Here is a 27,988-nt window from a genome sequence, read left to right as displayed (position 1 = left end):
CTACAGTGTGCAGCTCTCTTTTATTTTAAAGTGTTTATGTGTTTGGCCTAGTATGGTGTTCAATCAGATGCAGTTGTCTTTCCTTGTCTCTGATTGAGAATCATACGTAGGTAGGCTTTTCCCACCTGTGTCTTTTGACACGACACAAACGATGTGTTTGGCCTTAGTATGGTGCTCATTCAGATGCAGTTGTCGTTCGTTGTCTCTGATTGAGAATCATACTTAGGCAGCCTTTTTTCCCACCTGTGTTTTGTGGGTGATTGTTTTCTGTTTTGTGTCTGCACCAGACAGAACTGTTTCGGTTTCATTCATTCTCTCTTTTTTTTCTAGGGTCTAGCAAAATTAAGGCAGGTCTGGTTGCTCCTCATTTCACATCACGAACCAACAGTTAGTATTTCAATCAACAACATAGGAAACGCTACAAAACGTATTGTATGACCTGTTAAGCACTGTATTAGGCCCCGCCTTTGGATCTTTTGGTTGTCCTAAATATGGCTACTATATTGTGATCACATCGTCCGATGGATTTGGATACTACTTTAAAACAAATGTATGCAGTACTGGTAAAGATGTGATAAATACATGTTGATGATTTCAATCCTGTTCTGTTTGTAACTACCCGTGTCGGTTGATTGATAACCTGAACCAGGTTGCAGGCACTAGTTACCAGTTTGAAACGTTCTCTTGAGTGAAAATATACCTCTCTATTGATATCACATACGTTGTCAAGCATTTCATACATGTTATCCAGACTGTTACGACTTGGTGGTCTTTTGCAGCATCCCACCAGAATGGGCTTTATGGGAGGCAGATGAACATGTCGTCATATTATTTCAACAGTATTTAACGTGAGATCCTCTCTAAGCTTTACAGGAATGTGGTTCTGAACATAAACAGCTACACATCCACCTTTGGCATTTCAGTCTTCTCTGTAGATCTTATAACCGTGCATTGCAACCACTGTGTCATCAAATGTATTATCTAAGTGAGTTTCAGAGATTGTCAGAACATGAGTGTTGTCTGTTACTAGCAAATTATTGTTTTTATTATCTTTCTTAAGCTACAACGTTTAACGTGGGCTATTTGTAACACTTTGTCTGGGATGCTTGATTGTTTTTCTTGCTTTTACTGGGAAGCTTGGCAGAGGTAGACATGCTTGGGTAATTTATGTTAGTGGAGGGTGAGCTGCACACGGCGGACTTCCTGCTAGGGTACACCACCTCAGTGCTAACAGTAGAACTCTGGTACATAGGAATATGATTGCTGCATACAATAGCTGTAGGATCATTCAGGGCAGTAAAGAGGGACATACTTACATGTCTTCCAACGACCCTGAGAAAATGCACATTTTCTGAAACATTATGACAACTCAGCAACAGAATGGTAGGGATTAAATGAGCTGGGCTTGGTTTAGTGAATTCACTGTGCAACTTTTCAGTCTATTCAGCGAAAATTGTTCCAATTACGTTATTGACTGTGGAACGCAGTTTCATAAACGGGTTTGAACCATAGATTTAGGAATTCAAATACTGTAATAGTATATCGATGGTAGGAACGAAATTCGTACATGTGCTCAAAGTATAACGTTCAAAACAGGCCGCACTGTCCAGTGATAAAACATTCTTGATTGAAAAAAGGCATTTGAATATAATTATTTGAAAAGATACATTTAGCTTGTTTTAATGCCTTTCCTTTGTGGATTAGTAGGCTATAAGACTAAACGTACTGCCATCAGTGCATATGTCCTGAACATGTTAAATACATATCTTAACACCGACAGACTTGGCTGCAGAATGAGCAGTCAGATTAACAATATTTAAATGTATAGATTTTTTTATTAACTTAACATTTGATGAAGAGCAACAATAGGCACAATTTTCAAATAGATAAATAATTTAATAAATAGGCCTAAATAAATAAATAACCTTGATAAATAAATAAATACATGTATAATATTGCTGTTTGACATTTAAAAATCAAGCACAATTGTACAACACATTAGTAAAAAAAAGACCTGCAAGTTCAAATTCATGTTCTGTTGGACCACAGAAGGCTATCAGAGGTGTGTTTCAGAATGAATTCAAGGGTGTACAGGAGTTCTTTTCGAACCACTTCCCAGGCGCAGTTACTGAAATTCTGTGAAAATAAAAATAAACTGTTAGGGCAATGTAGGGTAATGTTGTTCTATGTAGAGATATCATGAAAACAATGTGTCTATTTGTTTTCAACCTATATCCTACCTTTTCTTTTAAAACTGCTGCAATGTTCCCAAAGTATGTCTTCAGGCCCTCTGCCCTGATGGGATAATCACTTGTATCCACACTGCTCATCTGCCAGAAAGGAAGAAAGAGGCAGGCGATTAATAATAATTAAAATGCATCCATTATAGTGTATTTGCTTGTACCCTACTTTTTATTTTAGGACAGCCGCGATGTTCCTAAAGCAGGTATATAATCATGTTTATCCACACTCCCCATCATCTGACAGTGTCTCCTGACCCCTCCTGTCTCAGCCTCCAGTATTTATGCTGCAGTAGTTTATGTGTCGGGGGGCTAGGGTCAGTTTGTTATATCTGGAGTACTTCTCCTGTCCTATTCGGTGTCCTGTGTGAATCTAAGTGTGCGTTCTCTAATTCTCTCCTTCTCTCTTTCTTTCTCTCTCTCGGAGGACCTGAGCCCTAGGACCATGCCCCAGGACTACCTGACATGATGACTCCTTGCTGTCCCCAGTCCACCTGGCCATGCTGCTGCTCCAGTTTCAACTGGCCTGGGCCCTAGGACCATGTCCCAGGACTACCTGACATGAGGACTCCTTGCTGTCCCCAGTCCACCTGGCCATGCTCCTGCTCCAGTTTCAACTGTTCTGCCTTACTATTATTCAACCATGCTGGTCATTTATGAACATTTGAACATCTTGGCCAAGTTCTGTTATAATCTCCACCCGGCACAGCCAGAAGAGGACTGGCCACCCCACATATGCTCTCTCTAATTCTCTCTTTCTTTCTCTCTCTCGGAGGACCTGAGCCCTAGGACCGTGCCCCAGGACTACCTGACATGATGGCTCCTTGCTGTCCCCAGTCCACCTGACTGTGCTGCTGCTCCAGTTTCAACTGTTCTGCCTTATTATTATTCGACCATGCTGGTCATTTATGAACATTTGAACATCTTGGTCATGTTCTGTTATAATCTCTACCCGGCACAGCCAGAAGAGGACTGGCCACCCCACATAGCCCGGTTCCTCTCTAGGTTTCTTCCTAGGTTTTGGCCTTTCTAGGGAGTTTTTCCTAGCCACCGTGCTTTTACACCTACATTGTTTGCTGTTTGGGGTTTTAGGCTGGGTTTCTGTACAGCACTTTGAGATATCAGCTGATGTACGAAGGGCTATATAAATAAATTTGATTTGATTTGATTTTGATTTGATCTGACACAAGAATAAAATAATTAAAATGTCACCATACCACACTTAAACAGTTAAGCTATCTGTATTGGCCTAGGTAGGTACTCACACACTCGCTCTCTTCAATCTGACGGTAGATAATGTTCTGAAAATACTCCAACTTCTGTTGGTCCCACATTGTCGGCAGTTCGTCAGTTCCGAACAATGTGTCGATGTTCTTCAATGTCTCATAAATAGCCTTAGCAGCACTGCTGCTCAACTGAAACGGACAACAACAATAACTTCAATTAACATAAATGGCCGTGTAACGTGTTCTACTTTCTAATCCCAACGGTTGCAAATACTCTTTCATGCTGTAAAGAACTCTTGAATATGCTCGCTTGCCCTTACCTGTGGCGCCCCGGAGGTTGCAAATGAGGTGGCTGGGAATGCCATGAAGACATTCTCTTGCAGGCACTCCAGAGGAAAATGACCCCCCTGAAAGAAGGAGAAAACACATTTTTCACGTTGAGCTATTCAGTTGAACATAGTTGGATAATACATCTCAAGTCAAATACATTTTTAGAATGTACCATGTCTCTCAGTAGGTTGTGGGTTGTTCGCACCAGCTGTCCTTGTAGCTGGCAAGGCATGGGCATCGAGAAAACTTGCACGAGGCAGAGGAAGGCGCTCATCCAAGTGATAGTCTGAATTGCCATTATTATGGTAGTGAGATGATCTGCAGCAGATGGTCATTGTTAGTTGAATATAATCCTGAAAATAATTAATTATTTGAAGCCTGAAGCAGTGATAGCATGTGGTTTGACTTACCTGTTGCCAGTATATTGCAAATTTCCTCCAGTCAGAATGTGGTTTGTGTTCTGATCCCATATCTGCGGGTTAACTTAAATAGTGAGGATTTAAAGGATGTATACAAAGTGAAAGGGTGTCTCGCTAAATTAAGAGTTGAAATGAATGAATTTGGGAAAGTTTTGCCTCGTGAACCGAACCGCAAGACCGGAATTCTCTTTTCGTGTGCTCCACTTCCCTCTCATCATGTTTCGAGTTTTCCTTCATAGGAGGAACATTGTCCAAAGTAGGTTAAAAAAATTAAGTCATAGGCTCAACTGTTGCTAAGAAAGACAGAGAAGGGGAGAGAGAGAGAGAGAAAGAGTATCGTCCCCTTAACTTTATAATGAATGCAATAGACCTCTATGTCTTTGTAAACACCAATAGTTAACTAATAAGGGGAAGACTAAGGGAAGGCCTACTACAATGATTGTACTTCACAAAACTGCTATTTGCTTGTTTGTATCTCTCTCTGTGCGTGCGTGTGTGAGAGATGATGATTTAATATTGATCTCGTACTGTTAGCATATTCTGTCTTAATCCCAATCATGTTCATACAGTTGAATTCAACTATTGATAATAACTGATGATTAAATTGAAATCAACCAACATTTCATAACGTCTCTGAATAAAGCAGGCTAACATTATCATTTGACTATTTATTACTTACGAGAGACTAAATAAACAAATGTGCTAATGTGTTGTGATTACATTATAGTAGGCTTAGTAGAACAATACCTGAATCATAATTCCTAAAAAATACTACATTTCACCGTCTTGGATATGCTTAGTTAAAGGGGCAATTTCTGCGATTTCTACATCCAATTTTGGGCTTTTAAATGAATGATAGACAGGCTACCTATTGACTCTTGAAGAATATATAACTTGGAAAGGCCTCATGAGCTCAATTCACCTGTCTTACCTCAACAGAACCCCAAAATGTACTTTTTTATGACATCGTTTGAAACAATATACATCTAAACAAACACCGTGTAACTTGAAAATGTAGTTGAAACTATAATGTTGATCTTTTGAATGGTCATTACTTGAATCAATAGCTCTCTGACAGCGGTTACTTTTCTCGAACCCCATCCCTCATCTATTTACCAGAATTGTGGTTGAGTGACCACTATGGTGTTTAATTTAACTGTCGGTTGCCTATAAACAAATGAATGCATGAAATACTGAATTGATGAACAAATGGATGATTGAATATATACATGAATGAATAAAAACAATATGATAATAGATGCATGTATTATGTCATTTAATAGTGTTATAATAAATTATTACAAAGCCTTCACATAATCAGTCAGTAAAAATAGCATACATCTATCTATTAGCCAGCCTCAATGACATGTCACATGTCTCCAATGATGGTTATGAGGTTGTCTATCAGATCGCTTCTTCCTCACGGCTTGACTCTGCAGTCGACTTCGTCACAGCTTGGCCACGGTGTCTCACATGCTCATGCGCTGTGTTCCTGGAGCGCATATAAGACATGCATTTTTTCAGTCAACTCAACCACAACAGGTGCTGCGCCAAAACATCCGACGACACACAGAAACCCCGCTTGGAAGTTCCAAGTTTCAGCGAAATTCTTCCAATTTGTGGTGATCTAGAACTTTTCCTCGGATTAATTTAGCCTATTTTCGAGTGCATTTTATATCCACCTTCTGTTTCAAGGTAGTGTTCAGCTTGTTGAAATACGTTTTCAGAGACCTTTTGCATGAAGTCACTGACCCTCCATCTCCAGAGGATGCCCCAATACCACACCCGACCTGAAGACTATATTAAATGGTGGTGAGGGAGTTTGTTCCGTCTTAAAGGAAGTACTGAAAATACTTTAAAAAAATATTGCTTCGATTAAATCACAAATTAAAGACCACTCAACCACTATTCTGGTAAATAGATGAGGGATGGGATTCGAGAAAAGTAACCACTGTCAGAGATTATTTTCTGCCCCCCAAATGTAATTTAGGCTACAACATGAGGGATCATACTTACGCATCCCTCCAATTTCTTTTAACTTAACTAGGTCTGTTTTTGAACAGGATACGTGTTTCTTTATTCCATGTGACAGGAGTTAGGCTGTTAAATAAATTGGGCCATATATTCCAAAAGCCTCTCTTTTTTTTTATAACCTTTATTTAACTAGGCAAGTCAGTTAAGAACAAATTCTTATGTTCAATGACGGCCTAGGAACAGTGGGCTAACTGCATGTTCAGGGGCAGAACGAGGGTACACCACCTTTGTTTACATAAAACGTCCTATCATAAAATTAAATAAATGGAGGTTTAATAATGAGAAATATTGAGCATCAAATTGTACACACCAAATAGCCGACAGGTGCAAAAAATAGCGCACTACCGCATGAATTGCGTCCACCTGCTCAGATCGGATGCTGCTGTGTATAAGCAGAACAGAACAGAGTCAGGTAGATACTCAACCATTTCAAGGCTAGCATGAATATTTCGTCGTTCGGAGAGACTAGCAGGCCTGCAAGAATAAACCAATGTGTTGTGATAACATTATCGTAGTTGAATCAATTTTAAAATCCTCATGAGTTTAGTTCAACTACTGTCTTAACTCATCAGAACCCAAAATAAGAAAAGTTTATGCCATTGTTTGAAACCATGTAAATGTAAAAAAAACACTGTATAGCTTCCAAATGTAGTTAAAACTTGCCCATATATTTAATCTAATTTATTGAACTGCACCAGGTTGTCGCGAACCTCCACTCGCGTGATCCCCCACGCGCATGCGCTGTGTTCATGGAGAGCACACGATATATATATATTTTTGTTCACTCAACTCAACCACAGCTGGTGCTGTGCCAACGCGTCCTATGACACCACAACGGCGCTTGGAAGTTCCCAGTTTCATATGTGATTTGAGGCAGCGAAATGCATCCTATTTGTGGTGATGTAGAATTTGCTCAGATTAATTTATCCTCTATTCGAGAGCTTTTGCTATTGGAACCACCCAGTGGAGACCGGTTTTCCGAGCATACCCCACCTGTTTAACCACAACAACAAAAAAGTAAACATTTGATTCACTTTATTTTGTTGATGCCTGTTTTACTTGTTATTTTGGCATCAATTCGTTTCACATATCAGTTTATTAACAATGTAAAAAATAAATAATAGTAATAATAATTGAGTGGGTGACTGTTGTTGATGTGATTGAATATTATCTGCTGTTGGCTTGTGTGGGGATGTATGTGTGTGTTATGCAACATAGCTGACTTGAAACATTGTTAACAGTTTCAGGGCCATGGGCCTTTCTCATGATGGAAAAATACAGAATAACACGAAGACAGGGCACATTCAGAGGAAAATTCAGAACGTAGTGTTGCGAGAACAAACAGTCTTTTGTTTGATAACAGGAGCCAGGTGCGAGATAACGGTATTCGAGCATGAGCGCATAGATATTCTTCACAGCAACAGTTACATCTATCAGTTACATCTGAAGCTCCCGGGGCCGGGACCAGCTCTACGCCAACAATCAATGATAGGCTGGGTGAGTCTAAACCACGCCCAGTCTCTACTCTGACAGGCCGGTTCGGAAGCAGGAACTATTTCTGTCAGAGTATATTTATAATATTTTTGTCAATAACAAGTCAGTTCTCTGTTTTGCCCTGCGAGGTGGGACAGAGAGCCCGTATATACAAAAATTGCATTTACCACTTATTGCTTAGCTAATAAAAAATACATAGTATACAAATCGGTGACTCAATGTCATATTTATCCTGATACCAGATTCGAATTGACGCAAACCTAACATAACACATGTTGACATTTAAAGTTTTATTAATTCTGAATTTTGAAGTATTGACATTCAGCTATTTAGCTAGATTGCTGGCTGCATTTCATAACCTAGCTGGTGTGCTAACTTGCTAACTAGCGCACGCTAATCTTGCAAGCTTGCTAGGCAGGTAGTTTGCTGTAAGCCAATCCCACCTGATAATATATGTTTTTCTCTCTCTTTCTCCTTCAACAGTTACTTGAATTGAAATTGAGGAAATTCCCTGCAATCCTCAAACCATGCAGATCTCCTCTAGAACAGTGATGTTTTGGGGCTGTTGCTGGGCAACATGGACTTTCAACTTCCTCCAAAGATTTTCTATGGGGTTGAGATCTGGAGACTGGCTAGGCCACTCCAGGACCTTGAAATGCTTCTTACGAAGCCACTCCTTCGTTGCCCGGGCGGTGTGTTTGGTATCATTGTCATGCTGAAAGACCCAGCCACGTTTCATCTTCAATGCCATTGCTGATGGAAGGATGGAAGGAGGTTTTCACTCAAAATCTCACGATACATGGCCCCATTCATTATTTCCTTTACACGGATCAGTCGTCCTGGTCCCTTTGCAGAAAAACAGCCCCAAAGCATGATGTTTCCACCCCCATGCTTCACAGTAGGTATGGTGTTCTTTGGATGCAACTCAGCATTCTTTGTCCTCCAAACACGACGAGTTGAGTTTTTACCAAAAAGTTATATTTTGGTTTCATCTGACCATATGACATTCTCCCAATCTTCTTCTGGATCATCCAAATGCTCTCTAGCAAACTTCAGACGGGCCTGGACATGTACTGGCTTAAGCAGAGGGACACGTCTGGCACTGCAGGATTTGAGTCCCTGGCGGCGTAGTGTGTTACTGATGGTAGGCTTTGTTACTTTGGTCCCAGCTCTCTGCAGGTCATTCACTAGGTCCCCCCGTGTAGTTCTGGGATTTTTGCTCACCGTTCTTGTGATCATTTTGACCCCACGGAGTGAGATCTTGCGTGGAGCCCCAGATCGAGGGAGATTATCAGTGGTCTTGTATTACATTTACATTTACATTTAAGTCATTTAGCAGACGCTCTTATCCAGAGCGACTTACAAATTGGTGCATACACCTTATGACATCCAGTGGAACAGCCACTTTACAATAGTGCATCTTGTATGTCTTCCATTTCCTAATAATTACTCCCACAGTTGATTTATTCAAACCAAGCTGCTTACCTATTGCAGATTCAGTCTTCCCAGCCTGGTGCAGGTCTACAATTTTGTTTCTGGTGTCCTTTGACAGCTCTTTGGTCTTGGCCATAGTGGAGTTTGTAGTGTGACTGTTTGAGGTTGTGGACAGGTGTCTTTTATACTGATAACAAGTTCAAACAGGTGCCATTAATACAGGTAACGAGTGGAGGACAGAGGAGCCTCTTATAGAAGAAGATACAGGTCTATGAGAGTCAGAAATCTTGCTTGTTTGTAGGTGACCAAATACTTATTTTACACCATCATTTGCAAATAAATTCATTAAAAATCCTACAATGTGATTTTCTGGATTTTTTTTTCTCATTTTGTCTGTCATAGTTGAAGTGTACCTATGATGAATATTACAGGCCTCTCTCATCTTTTTAAGTGGGAGAACTTGCACAATTGGTGGCTGACGAAATACTTTTCCCCCCCACTGTACATGAGAAGGCCGTATTTCCAGAGGAACTTTTCCTATGTGCATCCTCAAGCTATAAGTTTAATGTGGGTACAGATGAAAACCGAAAAGAACGATATGCTCAGTATGTCCCTACATTGAAAGCTATGCTCAAGGATCCAGTTGTTTGGCATGAATGTACAAAGCCAGTAACGGACACTACATGTACTTCTGCACATGTGATACAAGATGTTTGTGATGGATCTGTGTTCTTGTTTAATGTAGTATTTATTGACTCGGGTGTAACCCTAAAGCTTGTATTGTATCAAGATGCTTCTGCTGTTGTTAACAATCTTGGATCATCAAAGAAGAAACATAAGATTCTGGGGGTCTACTTTATGCTTGCAAATTTTGATCCATTTTATTGCTCCAGCATTGATACTTCACAGCTCATGTTATTGTTTAATGACAGAGACTTTAAAATACTTTGGCCATGACAAGCTTTTTTTCAACAATGCTGTCAGATGTCAGAGATTTCGAAACAAATTGGGTTGGAGATATCTGGACATGCACTAAAGGCAGCAGTCTTTTGCATTACTGGGGATCATTTGGGCTCTCACAACATAGGAGGATTCACAGGAAATGTTAGTACTTCCAACTACTGCTGTCAGTACTGCCTTGCAACTCGAGGTAAACTGTTTGATTTTGATGACCCTGCTGCTGCCAGAATAGTTAAAAATTACAACGATGCAGTGAAAGCAATACAAGATGGTAATAAGACAGAATCCAGAGAGTTAAAATTTGACTCTGCCTTTCATTCCCTCAAGCAGTTTCATGTCTTACAGTCAGGCCTCCCACCATGGATTGGCCATGTTTTGTTTGAGGGGATAGTGGCATATGACCTAGCCATTTAAATCATGTACTTTGTTCAAATAAATCAATTCTTTACATACTTAGAGCTTAACCGCAGGATCAGGCAGTTGAGCTACCAAGGATCTGATGCGAATTCCACACCCTCAGAAGTTGGTGAAAAGGGAAATAAACTAGGTGGCCAGGTTAGAGTAACATGAGTCTTTATTGAGGCTCCTCCCTGTGATAATAGGCAAAAAGATTACTGATACAGAAGATTGTGTATGACAACGAACAATTCTACTTAAAGAACTTGTGGAATTAATCTGTGCCCCCTCCATTTCTGTGGCTCAAGTTACTTTGCTCAAGTATCTACGGACAAGAAAAGAGCTGTTTCCTTCTCTCAAACTGAAACCAAAGCACCACGATCTGATCCACTATCCTGGTTTGATACTAAAGTTTGTCCCACTTATAAGGCTGTGGACAATTTGTTTTGAAACTAAACACTCATATTTCAAAAGATTTGTTCGAAGAGTACAACATTTCAAAAATGTTTGTCAAACGCTTGCCAAGAATCACTAATTTCTGCAAACCTATCTGAACTCAAGTTCCTTCTTTGCTCCTGCTTTGCAAGTAAAATGTTCCTTCCTGTACGCAATACAGTTGAGGCAAGCTTGCTTAGGGGACCGAATATTGTGATGTCCACTGAGATACATTTGGAGGGTAACTTTTACAGATAGGGCCTCTTTCTATGTCTTTGTACTATGGTGTGTCATCAGAATTCGGGCAGATAGAGCTTCTGTTAATAAAGGAGAACAAGCGTGTATACTTTCTTGCTACACGTCATAGCTCATCTTATTCACCAGAATTTGGACCGTGTGAAGTTCAAAGTGCTATTGAGGGTATGATGTGTCTTAATGCAGAACTATGTTTGGATTACTACCCATTACCTGCGTATGCTTTCTACAGAACTAGTCATTTCACTGAAACATAGCATAGCAGATGCTGAATAGGAAATCAAGTGGTAGAAGTGACAGTTCAAATAATACGAGTTTGGACAAAAATACAATAGAGACCATGTGAATAGAGACAATGTGAACCATTTGTATTGAACGGTAGTCTTGGCTTTTTTTCTTTAGTAGACATGGATGATCAAGACAGTGCTCTTGCATAATTTACATGATCTGTGCTGCCAAACTCAAGTGGACATCAGTCAGTGCTTGATTCTCTTAAGACATTCGGGTGTGGAAGAGCTGGAAGACATGAAGTATGTTCAGGAGGCAAGTCTTCATGTCCTGAAGCCGGTAGAAACAAGGAAGCTGACCATGTTAAGCATGGTGAGAAAATGAGAAAATGATACACAGCCTGATTCCCAACCTCTTATTTCTATCCAAGGTGAAAAGGATAGTACTGAAAGGAATGATCCAACACCCAGAAGTGTGTCCGGTAGCCCCCAAACACCCCGCAGTGAGGATTGTTCCTTTGCTATCCATATGTACATAACAAACTGCTAAACGGGCTATACATTTACTGTTTAAAAAGTGCATATACATCCAAAACTTAAATGGGCTCTATGTATGACAATATGATTTACAATAAAATATTTTCAAGGTGGGGTGTCAAGTCAGGTAATATTTGTCTAATTCAAATTGTTAGAATCATGACTTTTGGAAAGCTTTTCGAGTTATACTACCAATGATTTCAATCTACACAGACATTAGAACGGTCTCATCTATGCTCAGTTTCTCAGACTCTGATTAAGCCTAGTGTAGCTCTCCTATTCATCGTGTCAAATGTAGTTTTATGGCTCTATCGAATGTTTTATGTCATAATAATCATATTATTTAACAAGCACATAATTGAGAGCAGGATGTATATGTTACAATGGGAGGTAAGTTTGGATTAGAAACTCAATGATCAATGATGATGATGTGTGTGGTGTCAGGGCGTAAAATGTGGAGTCAAGAGAACCCCAAATGTGTTTCTTGTGCACTTTCACGGGTGGTAGATACAACACTGAAAGCACGGGCTCAAGTTCAAGCGCATGCCCCAGTAGATGGGCAGCACTGGACAATAACTGGCACTTCAGTTTTGTAATTCCGTGGAATCTAATGCCATCTGAGGTTACAATAAAGCTGGAGAACAAGGAGCGCCCAACTGGAATGGAGAGATGTGAAGTTGTTCGCCTGATTGTAGATGAAATCCTAACTGTTTGTCCAATGCCAGGAAAGAAGCATTTGAGTGAAGTAGCCAGAAAGATGGTGCTGACTTATCCTAAGGCATTCCAAGATGTTATCGGAGGTGAAATTGTTGGTAGTGGACACGTCTCCCTCACTAAGCAGCTGCAGAGCCGAGTTGATAACTTGAAGCGAGGGTACACCCCCCTTTCCCTAAGAAGACAGTCAAGTGAGTCTGAGGATCCACAATCCAAGAGGATATGCCTGGATTCTTACGTCCGTATCAACTGGCGACCAGGACGGCTACCAGCCAATGAAACTAGAGAAACACGGAAACATACACAAGAAGAACTGAAGAAGATGTACAAAAACAGAAGCAAAGACAACAAGAGTATTGAAAAGAAAATGGCAGCTACCTTCTACTCCCAGAGGAAAGACATAATTTGTGGTATGGAGACCTGTGACATTGCCAGAGAATGTCCAAGACCACCGGCATCAAGACTCACTTAAGAGAACTTACTGGTGTTGATCTCAATGAAGAGCATAAAAAAAGGCATGGCGAACAAATGTTTGAGAATTGTGTGCTCCTTCAAATCTCTCCCTCGTGAGTGGAGGAGCAAGATTGCCAAGACACTGTCAGATATAGAAACTGTCAAAGAGAAGCCAGAAGCCAACCTACCTGGGTCTGTTTTGTTGTTACTTGACTTCTTCAATGAAGAAGAGAACAAGATGTTCCTCAACGTTGATGAAACTTGCCTTCCAATGGAAAGTGAATGTGCAAAGCTGCCAAGCACACCATGCATCGTTGTTTGTGGTAAGACATTTTCTGCATTTTCACTTTACCTACCCAAACGAAATCAGTGGTTTTCCTAAAGTGTATTATTTTGGAACCACATAAGTTTTATTTTAGTCCACTGAATAGTATTAAAAGTAATCGTTATATGTAAGTGTGTTAAAAATAAAACTACTCATTTTTGATACTTTCGTATACATAGAATTCAGGATTTGGAAATACATTTTAATATGCACAAAATATATTCCTAATTTAAACTAATAGCTTATTTTAAGTGTCCCGAAATGCTGTTTGTAAATCCTGTATTTAAAGTATTGTGACCGGTCCTGCATAACAATAAAGCCGGACAAGTGAGACAGGAACGAGACAAAAAGAACTAAGGGCAAAGTGTTATAAATGAAATAAACAAGGCGTTTTAATTTCCAAACAAACAAGTCAACTTGTCTTTCTGACCATTAAGGGAACTGAAATAAACAGTAAACCAATATGCACTCTAAGGAACAAAAAGGAGACTTAACAGAAGCTATACTGACGAATAGGAAGAGAGGAGTCCGACTCCTGTCAGGTTGTTGCGTGAGGTCAGAAGCTTTGAACGTCAGTAGGCACGTGGTGTTGTAACTTTGACAACAAGCTTCTGGTTTACTGGATTTAATTGGTAGCTCTTTGAAAACTGAACTGCATCAGAGCTTGTTTTTTAAATATTTTTCCCCATCACCACTTATTACTTGCTTCTGAAGCTAAGCAGGGTTGGTCCTGGTCAGTTCCTGGATGGGAGACCAGATGCTGCTGGAAGTGGTGTTGGAGGGCCAGTTGGAGGCACTCTTTCCTCTGGTCTAAAAATATATCCCAATGCCCCAGGGCAGTGATTGGGGACACTGCCCTGTGTAGGGTGCCGTCTTTCGGATGGGACGTTAAAACGGGTGTCCTGACTCTCTGAGGTCATTAAAGATCCCATGGCACTTATCGTAAGAGTAGGGGTGTTAACCCCGGTGTCCTGGCTAAATTCCCAATCTGGCCCTCAAACCATCATGGTCACCTAATAATCCCCATTTTACAATTGGCTCATTAATCCCCCTCCTCTCCCCTGTAACTATTCCCCAGGACGTTGCTGCAAATGAGAACGTGTTCTCAGTCAACTTACCTGGTAAAATAACGGATAAATAAAATTAAATAAATCAAATTATTATTTAAATATCATTTAAATATGATTTTAGTCCTATATAGTGTTCTAATGTACAACATAAGTGGTTCCAAAATAATACATGTACACAGCTTTTTTTCCGCTTGGGTAACAATGTGTCAGATCTGTGTGGGTGTGTGAGAGGGAGATAGAACGGGAGTTTGAGGGAGAAGGATAGAGCAGGAATAAAGGAGGAGGAGGAAGGTGAGGTTGCAGGAGGTAATGAGAGAGATGGGTAAAAGAGAGGAAGAGTATGAATGGAAGACATACAGTGGTAAAACCTTTCACCCCTTGCCTGTTATTACCATAAGGAGTTCTCCTCTGACTGCTGAAAACTCCACTGTTTCTGTGGACCAGATCGTCCTAAATGGCATTCCTACATGCAACGATGCCCTGGTAATGATGTTTGTATTAATGCTTTAACATAAATTACGCCTCTGGCCTGGCAGCAACATTGGAGTTCCTACAGAGGTATGAATTCATCCCTTATTACCCACTACAATTTCATTTGAAGTGACTGACTTTATAGTTCTTCCAGGATTTGTTTTGTAGCACTTGGGAAAGTGGCAAGTAACATTACATTGCGCACCTATTGCAATAGACATTATTTTCTTTGCACACATTATAACTAACTTTAGTCTGGTGTTGTCCTCTATGATGCCTTACTGTTAACTACACCTTTCAATTTCAAAACAGAACCACACCAGTCCCTTTTTGGCAAATAGAAATGTAATATTTCAGGATACACTTTCTATGCACCCAATATACTTTCTGGTGAAAATACATTGTGAAACATTATCGTTCCTCTGTTACTTTAACTGTATCATAGACATGTTCTAATATCACATTGCAAACATCCTACATGTAGCCCCTTTATATTCAATAAATTGATTTTTACAGGTTAATTTTTGTTAGTCAACAAATCAAATGATTGTATCTGAAGGGGTAGAGGACCGCTGCTAGTGATTAAGAATGGCGGCCACACAAGTATAGAATGACATTATTTTTGTGATTTCATCCACCGCAGGTGCCTATTCAAGATCAATCAATAAGGGGTCCAAAGTGGAGAAGAGTTCAAGAAATTAGCATGCAATCAATCCAAAAGTTATTTCTCTGATCTCAAACAATGCAGAATATGAATGGAGGGAATAGCCTTGGGCACGTACACATACAGGCACTTAAATCCACCGACTGCAGCCTGCAGTCAAGAAACAGGCAGATGATAAGAAACACTTGACCAAAATCTTAGAACTGAATGTTTTTACATTAGCATGTTGCAATTTGCTTTTATGTGAATGTTTGACATAGTATATGTAAAGTTTGAGTTCAATAAATATTTTTGCATTAGGAGTGACATACCTTGGCCAACACCCCCCCCACACCATATACGGTTGAAGTCGGAAGTTTACATACACTTAAGTTGGAGTCATTACAATTCATTTTTTAACCACTCCACACTGGCCAAGGTACTCCACACTGGCCAACTGGTCTATTTAGATAAGTAACGACAAAACATATATAAAAACATGTTCATGTTAACCTGTTGACCGCAGAGATTTGATTCTCGGTTGCCGATATTATTCCGATGATTAAAGACATATAGAGGTCTACTGCATTCATTTAAGTGTGGATATTCGCTCTCTTTCTCTCTCTCTCTCCCTCCCTCCCTCTCCCCCTCTCTCTGTTTTAGCAATGTTTGAGCCTTCGCAAGGCTGATGAGTGACATTGTTTAGACATAGCCTACTGAGTACATATTAGGCACATGATGAGAGAGAAGTCTTAACGCTAAATTATAATTATTTCGCCTCTATGGCCTATTTATTGCCTTTACCGCCCTTGATCTTACTACATTTGCACACACTGTATATAGATTGTTCTATTGTGTTATTGACTGTACGTTTGTTCATCCCACGTCTAACTCTGTGTTGTTGTTTTTGTCGCACTGCTTTGCTTTATCTTGGCCCGGTCGTAGTTGTGAATGAGAACTTGCTCTCAACTGGCCTACCTGGTTAAATAAATGTGAAATAAAATAAAATAAATAAAGTGGAGGATGCGAAAGGGAAATCCGGTAGGCCTATTGCGGTTTTGACTAGGCCAAACGTTCCCAAATTCATTCATTTTTTAACTTAAACTTCGTGAAAACCTCTTTCACTATTTGTACATCCTTTAAATTCTTTTAATTTAAATGAAGCCGCAGATATGGGCTCAGAACACAAAAAACAACATTCTGACTCTATCAGAAGACAAACGACATTCTGAAATGTGTACTATACTGGCAACAGGTGAGTCAGTATATAATTTGATCATTGCTTCAGGTTTCAACGAATGAATCATTTTCAGGATTATATTCAACTAACAAGGACCATGTGCTGCAGATCGTCTAACTACCCTAAGAATGGCACATCAGACTATCACTTGGGTGAGCGCCTTCCTCTACCTCGCGCAAGTTGTCTCGATGCCCATGCCTTGCCAGCTACAACGACATCTTGTGGGAACAACCTACAACCTACTGAGAGACATGGTAGATTTTATAAATTACTTTTGACTTGAGATGTATTATCCAACTATGTTCAACTGAATAGCTCAACGTGAAAAATGTGTTTTCTCCTTCTTTCAGGGGGGTCATTTTCCATTGGAGTGCCTGCAGGAGAATGTCTTCATGGCATTCCCAACCACTGCTTTCGCATCCTCCCGCGAGCCACATGTAAGCGCATGGGCGCATATCCAAGTGTCCTTTACAGCATGAAAGAGTATTTGCAACCGTTAGGATTAGAAAGTAGACAGGCAACTTTACGATGCCATTTATGTTATTTGAAATTATTGTTGTCCGTTTCAGTTGAGCAGCAGTGGTGCTAAGGCTATTTACGAGACATTGAAGAACATCGACACATTGTTTGGAACTGACGAACTGCCGACAATGTGGGACCAACAGAAGTTGGAGTATTTTCAGAACATTATCTACCGTCAGATTGAAGAGAGCGAGTGTGTGAGTACCTACCTATGCCAATACAGATAGCTTAACTGTTTAAGAGTGGTAGAGTGATGTTTGAATTATTTTCTTCTTGTGTCAGATGATGGGGAGTGTGGATACACGTGATTATCTAATCAGGGCAAAGGTGCTGAATACCTACTTTAGGAACATCGCGGCTGTCCTAAAAGAAAAAGTAGGGTACAAGCAATTACACTATAATGGATGCATTTTAATTATTATTCATCGCCTGCCTCTTTCTTCCTTTCTGGCAGATGAGCAGTGTGGATACAAGTGATTATCCCATCAGGGCAGAGGGCCTGAAGACATACTTTGTGAACATTGAAGCATTTTTAAAAGAAAATGTAGGATATAGGTTGAAAACAAATAGACACAATGTTTAGATACTATCTCTATGTCCAAAAAAAACTATATTTCCTTAACAGTACATTTTTATTTTCACAGAATTTCACTTACTGCACCTGGGAAGTGGTTCGAAAAGAACTCCTGTACACCCTAGAATTCATTCTGATACACCACTCTGACAGCCTTCTGTGGTCCAACAGAACATGAATTTGAACTTGCAGAACTGATTTATATACTGTACTTGATTCTGATAGTCTACCATTCTACAATTTTGTAATGTGCCATGTCAAACTGCAATATAAGACATGTATTTATTTGTCTTTCAAGGTTATATATTTATTTACATATTTATTTATTTGACAATTGTGCCTATTGTTGCTGAAAGGCTGGTCATGGCTCACATCAACACCATTATCCCAGAACCCACTCCAATTTTCATACCGCCCCAACAGATCCACAGATGAGGCAGTCTCTATTGCACTCCACACTGCCCTTTCCCACATGGACAAAAGGAACACCTATGTGAGAATGCTATTCATTGAATACAGCTCAGCGTTCAACACTGTTGTGCCCTCAAAGCTCATCAATAAGCTAAGAACCCTGGGACTAAACACCTCCCTCTGCAACTGTATCCTGGACTTCCTGACGGGCCGCACCCAGGTGGTAAGGGTAGGTAATAACACATCCGCCACACTGATCCTCAACACAGGGGCCCCTCAGGGTTGCGTGCTCAGCCCACTCCTGTACTCCCTGTTCACTTATGGCTGCACGACCAGGCACGGCTCCAACACCATCATTACATTTGCCGATGACACAACAGTGGTCGGCTTGATCACCAACAACAACGAGACAGTCTATAGGGAGGAGGTCAGAGACCTGGCTGTGTGGTGCCAGGACAACAACCTCTCCCTCAACATGATCAAGACAAAGGAGATGATTGTGGGCTACAGGAAAAAGAGGACTGAGCATGCCCCCATTCTCATCAACGGAGCTGCAGTGGAGCAGGTTGAGAGCTTCAAGTTCGTTGGTGTCCACATCACCAACGAACTAACATGGACCAAGCACACCATGACAGTTGTGAAGCGGGCAAGACAAAACCTATTCCCCCTCAGGACACTGACAATATTTTGCAAGAGGCTTCTAAACAGCTTCTACCCCCAAGCCATAAGACTCCTGAACATCTAGTCAAATGGCTACCCAGACTATTCACATTGCCCCCCCCCCCCCTCCCCTCTCCACACCACTGCCACTCTCTGTTGTCATCTATGCATAGTCACTTTAATTAACTCTAGCTACATGTACATACTACCTCAACTAACCGGTGCCCCCGCACATTGACTCTGTACCGGCACCCCCCTGTATATATTATTATGTTTTACTGCTCCTCTTTAATTACTTGTTACTTTTATCTCTTATTCTTATCCATATTTATTTTAACTGCACTGTCTGTTAAGGGCTCGTAAGTAAGCATTTCACTGTAAGGTCTACTACACCTGTTGTATTCGGTGCATGTGACTAATCAAATTTAATTTGATTTGATTTGGATGAGCAATGGCTGAGCGGCATAGGTAAGATGCAATAGATGGTGTAAAATGTGAGAGGATGTTTTCCTGACACCACACTCCGAGTGCCCTCACCTCCTCTCTGTAGGCTGTCTCGTCGTTGTTGGTAATCAAGCCCACTACTGTTGTGTCGTCTGCAAACTTGATTGAGTTGGAGGCGTGCAAGGTCACGGGTGAACAGGGAGTAGAGGAGGGGGCTGAGCAGGTGCATTTGTGGGGCACCAGTGTTGAGGATCAGCGAAGTCGGGATGTTGTTTCCTACCTTCACCACCTGGGGATGGTCCGTCAGAAAGTCCAGGGGTTCTCATTTATCAACGTTGCGTAGAAAAGCTTCTAAAATAATTACAATTTTCGCAAATACAAAAAAGTTGGTATTTATCAATTGCTCATACGCTTGATTTACACGCACTTGTAAGTATTTTGCCTTGATAAATCAGACACATTCTAAAATACTGTGCTAGTGCAAATTAAGTCTCAATTACATAAAGAACCACCCTAAATGACAATTTATGGTCACAAACCTTCCTCTTAAAGCTGCCAAAAAAATATCAATTGGGAGCAGGTTAGAGCTGTGGTAAATTCTGCCTCATCTGAGTGCAGAACAGTTAATGAAATGAAAAAGAAATGAGTCTTCACTGTTTGCTATGGACCAGCGCATTTACAGCATAATTGGAGAGACCTCAGTGTCTGGCAGCATTTTTTATGGTGACACTAAGGACCCTCTCCCAGACCCTGAATACCAGACACACCAACTGATGGTGAGGCAATCTTTATTTTCGCAACCATATTCAGACATGGACCACAAAAAAAAAAAACATCTTGACAATAAATAACAAATATATGACAAAATAAATGTAACAAAATTAATAAAAATGAAAACATGAAGTCGTCACAGACTTGGGTGATTTGCCTGGCCCCTCAGCCATCCCCAGGCCTTATCAGAGATGAAGGTAAGACCCAGATGCAGACCACGGCGGATAACCAATAGTTTAATAATCCCAGAGGGGCAGGCAAATAGACAGGTCAAGGTAGGCAGGGGTCAATAGTCCAGAGAAGTGGGGGAAAGGCACAAGACGGCTCAGGCAGAGGTCAGTAAGTATGGCAAAGGTACAGGACGGCAGGCAGGCTCAGGCAGCGTGGTCAGGCAGGCGGGCTCAGAGATAGGACATGTGAAAACCAGGAGGGCGAGAAAAGATTGACTGGGAGGGAAAAGCAGGCGCTGAGACAAACCGCTGGTAGGCTTCAACAAAGAAGACGATCTGGCACAGATAGACAGAAAACACAGGTATAAATACACAGGGGATAAATGGGGAAGATGGGCGACACCTGGAGGAGGGTGGAGACAAGCACAAAGACAGGTGAAACAGATCAGGGTGTGACAGGCCTACCAGAAGGGTGTCCTCGTTGGTCGAGCGCTTCAGCTGCTCTGCATATTTTGACTGACGCAGTCATGAAACAGCAAGAAGAGATCAACACATCAATTCCTGGACCGAAAAAGCATCTGGAGGATGTATGCAACGGCTTGAGAGAGATAAATCAATCATTGAAAGAACTTGTTGATTGTGTCAAACTTGTGAGACAATAAAATCTGGTGCAATGTAAATGTGTTTTCCTTGTCGATTTGATTACAATATTTGGAAGAACAGATACTTAAAACCATTTATTGATATTGACTGGTCCTCAGTGCCAGGGCTACGGGTGGTGGGAAACACTCCCTGTCAGGCATGGGCTCATCGGGTCTGGGTGGATCATTCAGTGGAATGTCATTTTTGATTGCAACGTTGTGGTGCACACTGCAAGCCTTCACACTGTAGCAAACCTAAAAAGGAATTTTCACATTGTATTACATTCATGTTGAAGGAATGTCATTTCAGAGGCAAACCTTGCTAGGCTGGTATTGATTTCAGTGTGCTTCGTGTCCTAGACAAGCACAGCCAACGCCCTTTTCAGCAGGCCTATGGTGCGCTCCACTGGGCTTCTTGTGCGTGCGTGAGTGGGCTTGGTTGTACCTTGAGTGGTTTGTGAGGGGAGCCCTCAGCCATGTTTTTAATGGGTCGCCCCGGTCTCCTGCAGTTATGAACACAACGTTTAGATATTGTTTCCTAGTAGAGGTCAAGCATGGCAAATAAAACCTTGCAAATAAAACATAAGTCACTTACCAATAAGCCATCCATCCTCAACAGCTCCTTCCTGGAGGTTAAGGCCGACTGAACTGTTCTGCACAATGAATGAATCATGTGTCCCACCTGGCCATTTGGCCACTACATTCAACGAAGCCAAACGTGAATCACAGATGACCTGCACATTGACCGAATGGAAACCTTTTATTTTGACAAAGTTGACTGATTCGTTCACTGATGGTGCTTTCACTGCGATGTGGGTGCAGTCAACTGCTCCAATGACAATGACATCCAGCTACGGTATGGAAATCCCTTTTCACTCTGGCCTGTTGCACAGCAGTGTACGGACACTGGATGCATTGTGGGGGTCAATGAAATAATGCCACGAAGGACTGCAGGCAATATTCGGCTCCTGGTTGGTTGTGAAATGCCAGACCGATCCGCAATCTCCCGTTGGAATGATCCAGTGGCCAAAAATCCCAGGGTGGAGAAGGTTTGTGGATGGAGAGGGTTTGTGGATGGAGAGGGTTTGTGGATGGAGAGGGTTTGTGGATGGAGAGGGTTTGTGGATGGAGAGGGTTTGTGGGTGGAGAGGGTTTGTGGATGGAGAGGGTTTGTGGATGGAGAGGGTTTGTGGATGGAGAGGGTTTGTGGGTGGAGAGGGTTTGTGGATGGAGAGGGTTTGTGGATGGAGAGGGTTTGTGGATGGAGAGGGTTTGTGGATGGAGAGGGTTTGTGGATGGACAGGGTTTTTGGATGGAGAGTGTTTGTGGATGGAGAGGGTTTGTGGATGGAGAGGGTTTGTGGATGGAGAGGGTTTGTGGATGGAGAGTGTTTGTGGATGGAGAGGGTTTGTGGATGGAGAGGGTTTGTGGATGGAGAGGGTTTGTGGATGGAGAGGGTTTGTGGATGGAGAGGGTTTGTGGATGGAGAGTGTTTGTGCGTGGAGGGTTTGGGTTTACACTGGGATGTCATGGGTCCGTTTCGTCTCCCTTTCTAATACTGGAGAGTTGGATGCAGGGACACAATAAAATATGCCCTGGAAAAGGAAATCTACTTATAAGCCAAGCGTCGCTCTCAGTAAAAAAAATCTGCATGCTCATTGAAAACACGCTCCCTGCTTCATGCAGCTTGTGCCAGATCCTCCAGCAATGCAACATTTGTATTTTGGACAAATCACAATGCCTCAGTGTTGCCTTATATATCATTTAACTGGTTTAACTAAATTGCCTCCAACTTACAATCAACTCTCTTTCTAATTGACTTTATTATTCAATTAGGCTTAAATGGTTTCATGTTCATGAATTCAATAGCACCCTGAGAAAACTATTAGTAGCTTAAGTGTCTATAAAATAAATACACGAATAAACTATTCATGTATTATCTTTTTCTCTTCATAGTTTATGATTTGGTCCAGTATGTCAATCCTTTCTCCATTTGGGTGGTGGTATTTCATTCGCAGTTTGACTTTCCTACCACAAGGTGCTGTGGGTACGCATGGTCCGAGGCGTGCTTCAATCTACGCACATTCTCAAGTATAAGTACAAATGGATAAATCACACACTTTGCTTAGAAATGATCGCATGCATGGTTTCCGAACACTTCTGTTCCTACTCAACATTGATAAATGAGGGCCCAGGACCCAGTTGCTCAGGGCGGGGTTGAAACCCAGTGCCACAAGCTTAATGATGAGCTTGGAGGGTACTATGGTGTTGAATGCTGAGCTGTAGTCAATGAACATCATTCTTACATTCAAGGCTGGCAGTAGAATTTGGCCTATAGCCTAATAAACAAGTCAGATGTAAGAACTCAGACTCTAGTTAGGCTATATTACAAGCCTGCCTTCAATGAGGATAAGTAAATGGGTTTCAGCATGGCTCGCCTGTTTTAGACACAGTACTTTGAGCTCTTACGAATTCCGTTTCAACCCCCTCCATGAAATTGTATTCCACAATAACGTAATCAAAACAATATTCGTTGAATAGAAATAACAGACGCATAGTGAATTCACAAGCAGTGAGGAATAACAGTTTTCCCTACGGTTTCCTTTTCCACTTTCAGTTTCCATTTCCATTTCCTCAGTGTCTTCAGGAAGTATTCACACCCCTTGACTTATTCCACATTTTGTTGTGTTACAGCCTGAATTCAAAATTGATTAAGTACTATAATTGTTTCCCTCACCTATCTACACAAAATACCCCATAATGACAAAGTGAAAACATGTTTTTAGATTTTTACTCAATAATAATAATAATATGCATAACAAAAACAAAATATTTTAGTTCTCAGTGTTTATCATGATTTTAGTGGCAAAGCAGAATAAAAAATATATATATGAGGTAACCTCCCAGCAGAGCCCCAAGTCCAATGGATATATACTCTGGCGTGTTGATGTTAAAATGTTGATATTCTTCATACCCATACCCATAGCCAGAATGATTTTGCAGTTTGTGGTGACGAACAGGTTTCTTGTTATATTCATCAGAGGTGTGGGGAGGGTGAAGTCTGTGAATCCCAAACATAGTAGTTATACAGATGATTAACAAAACGTGCACATGACAGAATTCATACCAACTGACATACCTTTGTATGCCTCCTCGTCTGTATACCAGCAGACACAGACACAAAAGAGAGCAGTTCAGTGTTCTGCACACAATACATCTAGCCTTCAACATAATTCTTATAGTCTACATAGTCTTACCACTTTGATGATTGGGATCTATTGAATTGTGTCCATTTTCTGTTTTTTAGAAAGATTTGCACAAAAACGAAATGATAGATGGTATCATCATAAAACAACATCACTTTAGATCACACAAGGGGACAAACCTTACCTTAACCCTCCTGTTGTGTTTGTTTCCTGTTAATGAATTCTGTGTTCCCGGTCCAAAATGACCGCCCCGTTATAGCTGATTGTAAATCCATAATAATACATATATTATCACCTAATGTGGTGTTTTTAACAACGTAAGTTCTTGTGAACATTCAAGTTTGGAACTTCTATTTGCTGTTTACCTGAACTCATACAACTAGTTTTTGAGTCAAAAAAGCATAATGTATAGATTATTTTGACCAATACTCAGATGAGACAAATTGTGCTATTGTCCTATTAGGGGATGTGTGTGTGTGTGTGTGTATGTGTGTGTGTGTGTGTGTGTGTGTGTGTGTGTGTGTGTGTGTGTGTGTGTGTGTGTGTGTGTGTGTGTGTGTGTGTCCAAACACACATGTATGTGGGGGTCTGGGAGAGGAAGCGTGTCCATCTAATGAATGGGCATGTGCCTGAACTCAATTTTATACACTAATTGTAGTCTCACCCATTCATTTCTAATGACCAGTCATTTTTGACCAGGAACACCACAGTTGTACAAAAGTTCATTAAATGAAATGAAAATCATCAAAATGTATTTTGTGTGTATAGATGCCCTGTACAAAGTCATGGAACCTTATTACAAACAGATTAAATGAACTACATTTTCCAGAGAGAAAACCTGTAAATCAGTCCAATTCGACCAGAACACACACAGCAGGAGGTTAAATTGAGGAGATTGCTAAATTTTTCAGTTAAGTGCCTGCACCTGCTGTCCTTTCAAATTCAAATCCAAATGTTCCAGTTGGGCAGTTAGGTTCCTACAAGAACCCCCACCAACTAAGGAGGTTCCTCGATGAACCCCACCTCCTATGGGGTTCTTGGAAGAACCTTTTGGAGCCAAATTTCAGTGCCAAGAACCCTAAGGTTCTTAGAAGAACCTTTGTCGAACCCTTCATTTTTAGAGTGTACTTATTGACTCGAGACATTTTTAGCTTTTCATTTTTTATTAATTTGTAAAAAATGTGAAAAACATCATCTATTTTGACATTATGGGGTATTGTGTGTAGGCCAGTGACAAACAAAACATTTAAATGTAATACAATTCAGGCTGTAACACAACAAAATGTGGAATAAGTCAAGGGGTGTGAATACTTCCTGAAGGCACTGTACATGCATGTAACCTATTGCTGTAGTGTTCATGTCAGGTTACAGCCAGGTGTAGTCTGATCAAATGGTGAGGTTTGACTGAGGGCCCGTTGAGCTTATTGAGAATCAAAGGATTTATGTCTAGTGGAACCAGACGGGTAAACAGAATGACACACCCTGCACCGCTCGTTATGTAAACCTGAAATAGAAACATGGAGGTGAATCATATTTTATAGTATATGATTCACTGACTTGAGATTGAAACCGACCTATATCAAAACACCACGGTTAATCAACAGGTGTCAAGGTGTTGAAGTGTTATGATTCACCACATTATCACAGGTCTGATTTTTAAGCACTGCTGGCTAAAACAGAAATATCTCATCTGATTCAAAGGGGATTATTATTGTAGAAGTTCATGAAGGGGCTATACATGCTGTGGTACATCTGTATGAGAACTACACCCTAGAATATGACAAGTTGGATGGGTCTGACACTGAATTAGGGCCAAATGTCAACATTTGACAGAATATTGCTAATCACTAAACAAAAGTGATTAAATGTTAGTTTTTCATATGGCTTTTTCTCATCATCACTTACCACTACATTTTGATTGACAATTAAAGATTACATTTAAATTAATAGTCTTGCGCTATTGCAGTAGTAACGTTTTAATTTTTTTTTAAAGTCAAAGTTATGGATTAACCTTAGCACAGCTCATTTGACTCAATCATTCAAATGCTAAAATATATGATTGAGGTGGAAAACCGTTCACAAGGTCAGGAAACAGCGTCTGGTTTTGTAAACCTCAGTCTCTTATAGGGCATTTATTCATCTTCTTCTGAGGTCAAGTATTACTCATCATCCTTGGCCCAATAATTGTCTTTAAAATCCCGCCAGTCTGCCACATCCACAGAACGTGTGTTATTAGTCGCTATTTAGCAGAACTAGTGCTACGAAGGTAGGTGTGAGCTGTGAAGTGACTCACGGCTTCAGCCCACACCTGTGACACCAACAAGGTAACCCTGGAAGATACCACAGACCTGTGGCTTTAGGCAGCCGACAATAAACCACTTCTTTTCTAATCCTCAAATCAAAAAGCTGTTGGCCAATACAGCCAAGTCCATAATTATTGTCACCCTTGATAAAGATGAGCAAAAAAGACTGCATATAAAATACAGTAAATAATATAAATACTGAGCTACATACAGTATGCTGTATGCGAAAAGAAAAATGTGGAAATTATATTGTTTTATACTCATACAATTGCTCAGAGAAAGAGATCTGAGAATACATTGCGAGGGATCTTAGATCATTCCAGACCCTTGATCTCCTTTGTCTGCTCTGATGGACTGCCCCCTCAGGTTTGAGGTATAATGTAGGTATGAGGTACTTTTCTGCATATGCTTCCATTTTTCGGTGCCAAAGAGCTCTATTTTTATGTCATCTGACTATCTGGAGTTCTATAAACGGCATTGACACTTTGATTGGAACCGGTGCCATGGTCAGATGACAATAACATTTGAGCTCTTTGACCTTGAAAATGACCTTATACCTACAGTAAAATATGGTGGTGGATCTTTGATGTAATTTGGATTCCACTGGTCCTGGAGCCCTTGTTAATTGACCACAAAATCAACATTTTGCAATGTCCATCTCAGTCTCTGTACTTGAACCCCATTGAAAACTTGTGGTTTGAATTGAAGAGGGCAGTCCATTCTGAGCAGAAGAAGGAAAGATCTGGAAAGATTCTGTGTGGAGGAATAGTCTAAGCTCCCTCCCAACATCCAATCTCATAAAACATGTAACCAAAAAGGCTCACTGTTGTTATCCTAGAGTATTGAAAACAGTGCCAATAATGTTGACCCCCCATCTTCAACAACAACAAACACTACTTGTCAAACAACATCTGTTTCTCTGAGCAATTGTATTAGTATAAAATTAGATAATTTCCCATTTTATTTCTGAGCACACAACATAGCTCAGTATTTTTATTCAGTATTTTTGCTCATGTTTATCAAGGGTATCAATAACTATGAACCTGACTGTAAGTCTTCTCCCAAACCATCCATGGTTGTCTGGTTATTCTTCATCATACCAGTGTGGTTAAGTCTGAAGTCTAATGCTGACTAATATAGATTACTGTAAACTTTACAGACAACAGATTGAAACTCCAACTTTTGACACATCCCTCCCATATTGGGCTGCCAAAATGCCTGGTTACATCTCCTCATTGGATTCCAATACTAGGGCTACTGCTCATCATACCGGAGTGTGGAAAAGCTATGATACAAGTCTAATGCTGACTAATACACATTACTGTACACTTCATGCCAACAAATTGAAACGTTCTATACCTGGTGTTTGGCTGTCAATCACTA

At 40.7% G+C, this 27,988-nt stretch overlaps 2 protein-coding genes across 2 annotated transcripts; one reads left to right on the top strand and one right to left on the bottom strand.

Annotated features, from left to right (window-relative positions):
- Positions 1–2,028: 2,028 nt before the first annotated feature.
- On the bottom strand, positions 2,029–4,386 carry LOC118364724 (interferon beta-like). Its single transcript, XM_052490173.1, has 7 exons — positions 4,207–4,386; positions 3,969–4,114; positions 3,787–3,873; positions 3,706–3,710; positions 3,506–3,647; positions 2,241–2,330; positions 2,029–2,136 (listed from the first exon to the last, which is right to left on the bottom strand). Exons 2-7 carry the CDS (start codon positions 4,092–4,094, stop codon positions 2,029–2,031), a joined length of 558 nt encoding a protein of 185 aa, XP_052346133.1. The 5' UTR covers positions 4,095–4,114; positions 4,207–4,386.
- Positions 4,387–17,031: 12,645 nt separating this feature from the next.
- LOC118364723 (interferon alpha-3-like) lies at positions 17,032–18,211 on the top strand. Its single transcript, XM_052490260.1, has 5 exons — positions 17,032–17,157; positions 17,254–17,340; positions 17,473–17,622; positions 17,708–17,800; positions 18,070–18,211. The coding sequence occupies exons 1-5, from the start codon at positions 17,032–17,034 to the stop codon at positions 18,175–18,177; spliced, it is 564 nt and encodes a 187-aa protein (XP_052346220.1). The 3' UTR covers positions 18,178–18,211.
- The last annotated feature ends 9,777 nt before the right edge of the window (positions 18,212–27,988 follow it).

The sequence above is a fragment of the Oncorhynchus keta genome, chromosome 32 (genome assembly GCF_023373465.1).
Source record: "Oncorhynchus keta strain PuntledgeMale-10-30-2019 chromosome 32, Oket_V2, whole genome shotgun sequence".
Classification (NCBI taxonomy): Eukaryota; Metazoa; Chordata; class Actinopteri; order Salmoniformes; family Salmonidae; genus Oncorhynchus; species Oncorhynchus keta.
The sequence above is the reverse complement of the archived record's forward strand: the minus strand, read 5'-3'. Positions and strand labels throughout refer to the sequence as shown.